General features: G+C 36.3%; 1 protein-coding gene across 1 annotated transcript; it reads left to right on the top strand.

Annotated features, from left to right (window-relative positions):
- The first annotated feature begins 7,369 nt into the window (after positions 1-7,369).
- Positions 7,370-10,834, top strand: LOC140938031 (uncharacterized). Its single transcript, XM_073387579.1, has 2 exons — positions 7,370-7,571; positions 10,026-10,834. Exons 1-2 carry the CDS (start codon positions 7,370-7,372, stop codon positions 10,832-10,834), a joined length of 1,011 nt encoding a protein of 336 aa, XP_073243680.1.
- Positions 10,835-11,808: the final 974 nt, after the last annotated feature.

The following is an 11,808-nucleotide window of genomic DNA, read 5'->3' as shown; positions in this document are numbered from 1 at the left end:
TGTAGGGTGTATGGTGATGTATAGAGGTAAATCGTGAGGTATAGAGGTGCATGGTGTTGTACATGGACGTATGGTGATGCATGGGGGTGTATGGTGTGGTATATAGGTTTAAGGTGGTGGTTAGTGCTGTATTGTCGAGATAATTTATAATAATGAAATATATAAGGTTTGTTTAGGTACACTATAATAAGCATATTATATTTAGGTACATAGTAATAATCCTATATAAAGTACCTACCGATTTTTTCCAAATTTTTCAAAAAATATTTTTCTCCACCGAAACTTTTATTTCTGTACTGGGATACACATTGTTGTACTGATGTTATATTTTTCTTTCCATTTTTTTCAATTTTTTTGTACCGCAACTTTTATTTTTGTATTGAGATTTATATTTTTGTACTGGGATATTTATTGTTGTACTGTTGTATACATGAATTTTACAGTACCAAAGAATATAGTCGCACAACCGATGAATATGTTTGTTCTTGAACTTATGTTTTTGTACTGAGAGATTGATATTTTTTTTTACTGGAGCTTTCATTTGTGTACTAAGAATTAGAGATATCTTTCCGTACTGTAGTTTATATTTTTGTACTGAAATTAACATTTCTGTACTGGGATACATATTGTGGTAATGGTGTATATTTTATTGTACTGGTAAATATACTCACACAGCCAATGAATATGTTTGTGTACTAAGATATAGAATGCAGTAATATAATATATATTTGTGTATTGCCGTTGTGGGCCACCGTACATATCGTTTAGTTACATTTAGTGTTTCAAACTGATCCAAGAACTGTAAGTAATTGCCATCTAAGAGTAAGTAATGGAAATTAATATCCTGAAATACATTATATACCATCTACTGATACGACAAGAGTATTCAGAGATGTTCTGGAAAATGTCTATAAAAATAATGAATACAGTGAAGGATCATTACTCAACAGAAGTATTTTTATTTAACAAAACAAAAAATGGACATTAAGGATAGCACCACGAAATTGACATTTACATATGAGCTATCTGGAACAACAGCAATTAACAACATATGATGTTCTATTTATGCATTGACTGTGTACGAGCAAGTGGTCGCACTGATTCAAAAGGATGGTAAAATACTGCTCACATCGTCATTTCAATTCATTTATTTAAATACGTCTTGCAATTATGAAAAATTGTATAACTTATATTATAAACGAATAATGACAAATTATTATTATTAAATTATCAGAAGGTCAGATGATGAAACTAGCTTATAAAAATAATTCACCGATAACTATCAGATTAAATAAAAACGAATTACAAGGATCTAATCAATTATTTTTTTACTAAAACATCTGAAGAAAATTCAACAAGCAATGAGAAATGGAAACGGCGTATATATAAAAATTTCAACAAAAACACAAATTAGAAAAGTTGTTTAATATGGTGGTAGTTTGTGGGAACTAATAATGTTTAAAATGAGTTTAGGAAGTAGTTTGTTACCTATGGCATTACCATTAGCCAAAAAGCTGTTGGACCACTTGCAGCAGGTGCTTAATCTGGCTCCTAGCTAGTTTTTGTATGGACAAGATTCTTGGTAAAGGTCAAAAAGGTGGTTTTATAATACCACAGAATAAAATACATCAGTTAATCAAGAATAAGAATTTTTAAATTCATCGTAAAAGGTCAACAGAAACAGATTTTAGAGGCTGTCCAATCAGGTTCTGGTGAAGTTATCAAATCGACAAAACCTTAACACGTGGATTTTAGGGAACTATTTTGTTAAATGTATTGATGGGAAAGGGATTACGGGTTGATAGAAGGGTTTCCACTAATAATATATAGATTTAGCCAGGGCTAAAAGCGAAGCTCCCATTAATAAATTTATATTTTAAATCAAACAATAAACTTGTAATCCACAAATCAGTTAACTTAAGGGCACATTCATCTGACTTTTGAGGGAAAGGATAAGTTATTTTAGAGTGAAACATCTTACATCGAGTTGATAGCTTAAATATATGTACACCCAAAAAATAGCAAACATCTTCTATCACATTCAAGAGCCATAATGGCTCTTGATCACAGTAGATTAGGCCTCGAAAACAAATTCTTGGAAAACAAATCAGACCGCATTTTTATGCGTTCGACAGGTTTACTTTACAAATCCTTGCCAACAAATCTGAGGGTGTGTAAACCAACCTTTTATACTTTTTATACATCACATCTGAGGTGAAACAGTACTTTTTATCATACAGACCTCGGACAGAATACGGCATTTCACAATTTTTCAATGTCCAGGACGATCAATCGTGGGCTTTTAGCGAAACCGTTCAAAAAATTTCCAAAAGCACCCATACGGCCAGCCGGTTCTCATTTTTAGTGCGAGCTGTCAGTGTGGTCGAGTGTTTGAATGAACTTTAATGGAGATACGCTTCAACATAATAACGAATCTATTATCATTACTTTTTGTTATTTAATGGTTCCAGTCATAACGATATGTAATCTTATAAAGCGTTTGATACGCGCGACATTTCTAAGTACTCCTGTAAGCGATGTTCATGAACGATGAAAACAAACACCACGGACAAGCGATTAAAATTGCAAGAGAGACTACTAACAATCAATAAAAGAAATATAATTCGGTAAAACATTTACAGAGACAACAATTTTCATTCTCCAAGACAAGTATTAAAGTGTTTCTAAAAATCCTGAGTCTTTAAGCTTAAAGCTTAAGCTTAAGTTTATTTTGTTTTACTTTCAGCCGGCCTCCCTGTGTTTGTTTTGTTTTTCAAAGATGAACTCCTCGAAGCAAGAAAATCACTTAAAGTTTTCTTTCTACAGCCAAATTTATAACTAAATATTCTTCGGAACGTTTTTTTTCTATTTGTCGTGAAAAAAAAAATCTGAAGGCCTTTTAAAGTTCTGTAAGCTTATATCAAACCTGATACTAGATCAGATCATTGACTCGAATCTTAACAAACGTGCAAAAACTTGCCGCATAAACTGTGCTCGACTTCATGAAATTAGATATAACAAAAACAAACATCAAATACAATAATTACTCAGGCTTACCATTCGAGATTCAGTTCCTGAAAGATGTCAAGGAAGGCCATAGTTGCTTGAGACTTTTAAACCCTCTTACGCATTGAGCAAAGTGAAAGACGAAAACAATGCCATCCGAAATCGGATTACCCAATTTTGACTAGATACGCATTTCTCAACCAAAAACCCAATAAACAAACCAGCCATGGATAACAGAAGACTCTTGATAGCAGCTGTATTTCATTTTGTACATCCAGTGGAAAAAGACAGTTAAAAACATCACAAGTTGACACAAAACTCTGTCAGCTTTACCTGTGAAAGTAAACAACTTTCAAGATGCTGCATAAATTTTCCGCATGAACTCACCTGTCAAATTTTGGCCAATCAGAGTACAAAAATTGGACGTAGAGCGTGACCAACGCGTGACCATGGTAAGAAAAGATCTTCCCCGCCTTTATTTTTAAAAAAGTGGCTGAATTTTTGCGTCCGAGGTCAGTTTGAAATCAAAATCTTGACAGTGCGGGGACATAGTGACATAAACACAACATATTTCATATGAATCATTGGAAAAAATAGACTTGAGCCTGCGATCATTTGAAACTGGTAATTTGTCAGCGGATAACTTAAAAAAAGTACTCGACCTCGATGGGTCGACACTTGAGCCCGCGGTACGGTTAGGTGACACTGGTCAGCGGATATCCTGTTTTGACAGCTGTCAATTGATCACAACATTGATGTGCAATTAGTTTTCTACTGGGCTCCCAAACTAGCTAGAAAGTGTGAGAGAAAACATTGGTTTCCCTGTGGTGCGGACGGACGGTCGGGCGTACGGTCACGTGATTACCAAATTTTCTCGGATGGGTAGATTACCACATTTCCTTAGCTATGGAGCTCCGTTAAAATTCCAGTACATGTTCCTAAAGGTGGTAAAATGATTAATCCATATGCACTCATGCCTCTACCTAACAATACTATAAAATTTATTATAAAACCATTGTCAAACCATGATTAATTCCAGTGGATTGACGAATTGAAAATCAAAGATTGCAGAGTTATATTTTGTCGAGACAATTTACCAAAGAAAATACCACGATTAGAAGCAGGAATTATAAATTTAGACGATTTCAATAGAATCAGGAACGCATTGGGTGTGTTATAGAAATATAGATAAACAATTTTGTGAGTACTTTGATCCGTTTGGATTAATCACGCAAAAAATATATATATTTACAAAAAAGTGGTCAAAAATTATGTATTCAACAGATGAAATACAAGAAAGAGACTTTCATAGTGTATTAAGCCGTTATTAGTGCTTATATTAGCTACTGGACAGACAAAAAGGTAGATCAATGTTAGATGTCATACATAATACCAATCTCAGTTTCACAAATCAAATTGTAAATCATGAATTTAAAATAAATTATTTCAAAAGACAGATAACTTATTGAAGCAATAGGCCACACTTTCTATGGGTTTACCGGCGTGATAACGCACGCATGATGTTAGGCTCGTGATTTACAAGCTTTTAAAGTGTTCTCCCAACATCCCAAGTGGGTTATCACGCAGGTTAACCATAGAAAGTGTGGTCTATTGCCCTTTTAAAATAACTTTAAGTTTTCTATGAGTTAACCGGCACAATAAGCCATAGGTTTTTAACCAGTCAGGACGCGCGTACTATCTAAGTTATTTTATAAATGTATATAATGGTTGAATCATATTGTGTGAAAGAAAAGATAATGACTGAATCTTTACCAGGCTCTGAAACACTCGTTAGGACTAAAAAAAAAACGAGTGATGTTAAAATCAACTTGTGCATCATGTGGTAATAGTAAAACTCGATTTATCCGGAAGACAAAAATATTTAAACTAAATCAGTATTAAATTATAATACAGTAGCATGAACTGCTTTGAAAATGTTTGTACATCATAGGATTACTTGGATAGGCAAAAAAGCAGTAGAAATGGGTAGACATTATGGATCAGAAGCTTTGAGAAATCATAAATTGCAGCCAGGAAAAAGGCAATTGATTATGCTATTGATAAATTGATTACCATGATTCGCAAGGTTGGAAGTCAAGCGATAGATCAATTATCAACAAAGATTAGACCAAAAAAGAATTATAAAACTAAAAGGCGAGATTTGGATGGATCTAACATTATATATATAATAGAAATATATGCAAAATGTAACTTACAAAGATAAGAGAAATGCAAAGTTGTTGTTGTTGTCGATGGATTATTGACATCAGGTTTATTTGGGTCTCCATCAGTTCATGTGGACCATAAGAGAGGTTTTAATTTATTGACTGATCCTGGGTTGTTTGCGCCCGTTAATAAAATGCATGCATGTAAAAGGTGCTAAAAATTAGTTCAATATTTATATTACATGACGAATATGATAAAGCAAAGAAAAATGGTTATTCAAAATCATGCAATACATTTGTAAAAAAAATGGGTCAGGGTGCTGGAATTTGTATACAAAAACATTTATCAAAACTCGGAGAGTTACATATGAGAACAACAACCTTGAAAACATATATTTACTGTCGGTCCGGGACCAAATTGGAATATCGTTTGAATTCAAATGATCCAAATATTAGAGACCCTATAAATAACCTTGATGCTATTTGTTAAAGGCATGATATCACGTATAGTAAAACACAGAGTTTGAAAGACACACATGTAGGAGATCATACCATGCTTGGCTAAATTTCAAAAATACCTTATAAAGATCGTAAATGGGCAACTACAGCTGATCAGGCTATGATTTCGGGTAAAAGAAATCTAGGTCTTGGTGTAAAGTCAAAAAGGGAAAAAGCCGTCGAGTAAAGGTGAGACGATTCGCAACAACGAGTTTTAGCACAACACAGCGTTGCGACATTGTTTTTAATGCTTGCAACATTGTTTCAACATTGCAACACTGTGTTGCGCTAAAAATCGTCTTTGTGAATCGTCCTGTGTAACATCACCTTTATGGATCAGCCAACGCACTCTGCTGTTGCCAGTGGTCTTCTCTTGTCGAAAATCGACGAAATACCGATATCGCATTTATGATCGGCGGTCACGCTTTCTTAAAGTTGTATCTATCTCGCGTGTTTGTTGATCTCATGTATATATACACCAGATATCAACTTCAGGCTCCTGACCTCAGCCATCGCGAGAAAACGCGAGAGGACCTCGAATTGATTGGTAAAACGATCGAATAGCCTGGTCATTGGATATCCTACCAATTTCATTCTAGAGTAACTGTCAGATTTGTATAATCATTTACCGTTTAGTCTAAAGGCTTCCAAATATTGACCCACATTAGACAGGAGAGGCCAAATGATCTTGTAGCAACGGAGAGAGCCAGCAACAAACTGAAACCACGACAGGTCGGCCAATTTATGAAGGCCGAGTGGTGCTACACCACCAGTACCGAACCTTGCTTCTAGTTGGTGATATTATTTCGTGTAGTGTCAAGAGACACTTTCCTGACTGTTTATTTGTGTCCATAAGACAGATCAGAAAATTCCTTACCGTGCAATCCACAAAGACACTGATCCATACCTTTGTATCTTCGCACCTTGATTACTGTAACGCACTTCTATTTGGTCTACCTAAATATCAGCTTGATCGTTTACAGAAAGTCCAGAATACCGCGGCTAGAATGACTTTTCAGATTACGAAATTTGATCATATCACACCCGCTCTTATCGACTTACATTGGCTTCCAATAACGTTTAGAGTTCAGTTCAAATTGCTCCTTTTTGTTTACAAGTCACTACACAACCAAAGTCCATCCTATATTAAAGATCTTTTATCCCTGAAACCAGCTGCTAATTATGCTCTTCGTTCGTCTGCACAATCTCTTCTGTTCGATCCAAAAGTCAACTGCTCTACACTTGGGGATCGGGCCTTTGCTCATGCTGCACCTGTTTTATGGAACTCGCTGCAATTAACTATAAGAACGAGTAGCAGCCTCGCCATTTTTAAAAAGCAACTTAAATTATTTCTTTTTAAGAAAGCTTTTAATTTGTTGGAAAAGTTCTTATGTTTAATTTTAATTTAGTTTGGAATTTTCCAATTTCATTTTTTTAGATTTTACCATGGCATGACATATCATTGTTATTATAGCTTTTAGGGATTTTTAAATTTTTTATTTATTATTTATTCATTAATTTTAACTTAATGTAAAGCGCTTTTGAATATTCTTCTATAGTTTTAGCGCTATACAAATTCATTATCATTAAATTCATTTGAATATACTTCTATAGTTTTAGCGCTATACAAATTCATTCATTATCATTATCATTTATATCTTGTAGATAAAAGTCTTCCTTAAAGCCTTACTCAAGCTGGAATGTACTTAAGAAGGAGGTACGTTTGGCTTCTTGCCATCTTGATTGGTTCATCCCTTGGTTACTTTATATTCAAGTCACGCTACACAACTCCTTATTCATCCAAACTTCAGGCCGGTGAAAATCATGGTGGAGCAAAGACTGTGGACGCCACGCAAAGTGTTGCTACCAGCACTAAAGACATTGTAACTACGGAAATTGCTGGTGATGAACGTTTCCAAATCGGCCATTATGTTTCTAGACTTAACTCTTCCATAATTGGAAAAGAGTTCAACTTTGATAATTCAACTCTACAATGAGGGACAAAAGTGTTGGCACACTTCCGTAAAATGGCCCCTTTTTGCATAGTGGATATACTTATCCCATTCCCCTGTCTACCCCAACCCCTTCCCCCCCAAAATCAATGTTGAATTTTGGACCCTCAAGTCTTTTTTTTACTTCAGACAACATTGATTCGGGGGGTGAGGGGATTTACGGCGTTTAAAAAGAATGAAATAATAGATGAATTAAATGTTTGCTAAAGGCACCCGTTTTAAACAAGTGTGTCAACTACTTTTGTCCCTGATTGTCTGAAATATGTATCTGTGTTTTCCGGCTAGATTTTTGACGCTGCTGAATTTTTGTGCGATGACGTTACTCTATGGGCCAAATTGTTTTTTTTAGAAACAACAATTTGTAAAGTTTCGTCCTGATTTGTAGTATACGTAGAGTAAAATGTACGAAGCGTATGTCATCACTTAATCTTGTACTTCCGCGCGCGTTCCTGATACCCTGTGGGGTCGAGAGGAAATCATTTGTGTTATGATCAATGCCGTTGCAGCGGATGTAATGTTTTCACAAGTATTATCAATAGTGGAAAAAGGATGGAAACACTAAGGTGCAATGGAAATTGTTCTGGTAAATGATTAACTTAAGCGAATGAAGTACTGCAGAGTAACTGAGGGGACATGCATTATTTTTGACATTGACTTGTGCCATTAGTGAAAGGACGTGAACAATATACAGGTTATGAACCTCATAAATGATGGGCCAGCCGTTTGTGCTATGTCCTATATATAGATGTGTGTTTTTTTGGAGACCTTTTCAAACCTAAGTGATCCAAACCTTTAGCGTAGGTAGGCGTCGAACAGGTTAGACCAGGTTTTGGAATGTACTTTTGTAATGATTTTAGATGACTGCCTGCCATTTATTCAGTGGCATAATTTTTTTATTGATGTTGGATGGACAACTATTTCATTTCCCAGCTCGTAAATCACAGAATACCAAAGAAATTGTTTTCAAGATAGACACACCAGTTTGCGTCATCGCCAAAACAGCAATTACTTTTGCCCAGAAGTTCACTTGATGACAAGGAAAGCGGGATAACATGTGATCAATGACGGCCGTGCGCTGGAAAATTTTCCTTTTTTATGCGCTAATTCCTCACGAAAGGCAAAAGAAGATTCCGCTATGTAGAAAGTACTTCGCAATACGTATTCTTGGCAAGAAAAATTCCAGCGATGTGGTGCAAATAAGGAGTTTCAACGGTTAACCACGAGAATACATATGGACATTAAGAGGTCATAACAGACTCATTATACTTTTCGTTTTCCGAAACGTGGTTAACCGTTGTAACACGAAGGAAGCAGTGTTTTCCTCAGTTTGAGCTGTCGTTTTCTTTGAGAGTCAAATACCAGTTCACGTTTCAAAGCTCTCTTTTCATTTTCTCTGCCGACAATAGACAAAAACACAGGGTTTCGCTTGAGAAATACAGTCCAAATGCACAGACATATGCGCTCATGTCACGCTATTTGCGTTGCGTTATCATGTCACTCATGGTGTCACGAGGTGGGATTGAAAGTAATTGTTTTCGTGGACACTTGCAATGTTTGCTACGCTGTCCTTAGTTTTTTATTGAATTGGCCATGAATTTACCTTCACTTTTCCGTAGTTTCGATATTGAACGCAGTGACGGCCGCTCCGCACTAACGCTCCATATTTCCGTGGCCGGCCAGTGACTATCCCCACTACGTGTCAATCCTTACCCTACCCGTGATTGTTTGCGCCTTAACCATCGGATAAAGTGAAGAACGAGAAATATTCACTTTATTAAAAACATTTTCAGTACGCGTACCCTTGAAATTCATCAAAAGTTGTACATGTGCGCGAGTTTCAGCGTTAGTTTTTAGCTTGTAAACCATATCGACGTTAATTCTGGATATCGCAGCCCTTTTATTACGTCATCACGTAATTCCAATTGGCCCTATAATTCGGTCGTGAATAAGTCAATGTCATCCCCACCACCAATAACATAATTATGTCTTTGATTTCTTTAATTTCAGTTAAAATCAGTGTCATGCACGGCTCAACTTGTGTGCAGTAGCACAATTTTGCATTCAGACAATGAGGGACAAAAGTGTTGGCACACTTCCGTAAAATGGCCCCTTTTTGCATAGTGGATATACTTATCCCATTCCCCTGTCTACCCCAACCCCTTCCCCCCCAAAATCAATGTTGAATTTTGGACCCTCAAGTCTTTTTTTTACTTCAGACAACATTGATTCGGGGGGTGAGGGGATTTACGGCGTTTAAAAAGAATGAAATAATAGATGAATTAAATGTTTGCTAAAAGCACCCGTTTTAAACAAGTGTGTCAACTACTTTTGTCCCTGATTGTAGCCGTAGTAAGAAGAGTTCTTGGGGATCAAACATTCAAGCGAAAGCCAATCGAGTCCATTGATGCCAATACGCCATTTTTTGATATCGTGGCTCCTGTGACCGCGTGTTCGAGTAACCACTACGGCGAATTCAAACCTCACATAGAAGATTTTAGAAAGCATTTCCCGGGAAAGAAATGTTTTTTCTACGATCTTGGACTAAGCGATGAGCAGCTCAAAGAAGTTAAAAACATGCCTGACCTAGTGTACAGAAAATTCGACTATAATGGGTACCCTGAACACGTTCGTAACCTAAACAATTACGCATGGAAACCGCTGATAATCCAAGAAATGCTTTCTGAATTTGACGGAACAATGTATTTTGATTCATCTATCAAATTCTTAGGAAACCTAACCAACAATGTAATAGAACTTATGTCCCGTCACAATACAGGCGCAGTGTTTTATCTCGTCTCAACCGGCCACTCCATTATAACCGCAACTCATCCGGGCATGCTTGAATACTTTCCGATGATAAAAGAAGGCGCAGTTAAGGACATGCTTCAGGGCGGTGCAGTGGTTTACATAAACAAGGATGAAGTACAAAGGCATATAATGAAATGGGTTGTGATTTGCGCCCTGAAAAACGACTGTATCGCACCGCCCGGTTCAACATTATTTTGTGGGTTTAATTTTCCTCGAGACAGATTTGGGGGGTGCCACAGATATGACCAGTCTCTCCAAAGTATCCTTGTTTCGAACGCTTATAACCATGAACAAGAGAAATATCAGTACTGGAGTAAAGATTTTGCCATTGCCGCCCGCGGATAACTTTCCTCGAGAAAACTCGCAAAGGAAAGACTGTTTCTTGATCAGTTGTAAATCACACGTCTATACAATTCATGGTTAAACTTGAAAACATTGTACTCAACAAACAAGTCTTACATTAGAAACCAGCAATGTTATGTTTCCTTACCACGCCAATTCGGTTAAAGTGTTTTAAACGTGGACAAATGTCTCCGGATAAATTTGCGTTTGTGGCGTTAAGCTAAACAAGCCTTATCCCTAACCGATAAACGTTGAACCTGTGCATTAAAACTTTTCCTGGCAATTCAGCATTGTTTAGGGTAAGAAGGGGGGCGCTGAAAGACATATTTCTAAAACTGTAGGACTGCTCCAAGACGAAGTTTAGGAATTATATGTCATTACGAATATTTTGTGACTATCCCAAGGACTTAAGGTTAGTCCACTATTGTAGTTAGTACATACCGATACACACCCTCTCAATTTGTGTACACAAATGATATGAACACAAAGAAATTTTAAAGGCTTGTCGCCGAAATGCCTGTGGAGGGACTAGGCAAAGACGTTATCAGAAGTACTTAATAGCAGAGGCGAGTGCGTCCTTGTCGCACTTACTATATTCAGACCCGAGCTAAGTCAATAGTTTTCTGTTTACTTTTTTCTTGGTTTCTTTTCTAGATTTTCTTTGGGGTTGTTAGGGTGATGTTTGCAAGACTACACCGAAGATTTAGTTCGCATGGACATGCCTTGCATTGAAATCTGAACTTACTTAGTATGCAGTTAGCTTTTTTGGAAACGTCACTGAGATAAACGAGTTAAGGAAGTCTGTACAGGGCCAGGTTGAAGTGAGGAAGGAAATTTTGATATACCTTAACAGAAAAAAAGTTAAGCATAGTCAACGAGAGTTTAGTAAAGTTATAAGGATTAAAATTTAATTAAAACTGAATGGCACTTAATTAAAAAAGTTATATGTAGAATAATAGACATAGAATTGCAACGAT

This window comes from Porites lutea, chromosome 5, assembly GCF_958299795.1.
Source record: "Porites lutea chromosome 5, jaPorLute2.1, whole genome shotgun sequence".
In the NCBI taxonomy this organism is placed as follows: Eukaryota; Metazoa; Cnidaria; class Anthozoa; order Scleractinia; family Poritidae; genus Porites; species Porites lutea.
This window is presented reverse-complemented; position numbering and strand designations above follow the sequence as displayed.

Excerpts from the sequence above, each read along its gene's own strand:
- LOC140938031 (XM_073387579.1), top strand. The coding sequence starts at position 7,370 with ATGTACTTAAGAAGGAGGTACGTTTGGCTTCTTGCCATCTTGATTGGT. Across the intron at positions 7,572-10,025 it reads TGTAACTACGGAAATTGCTG|CCGTAGTAAGAAGAGTTCTT; the intron begins GTGATGAACGTT and ends CCCTGATTGTAG.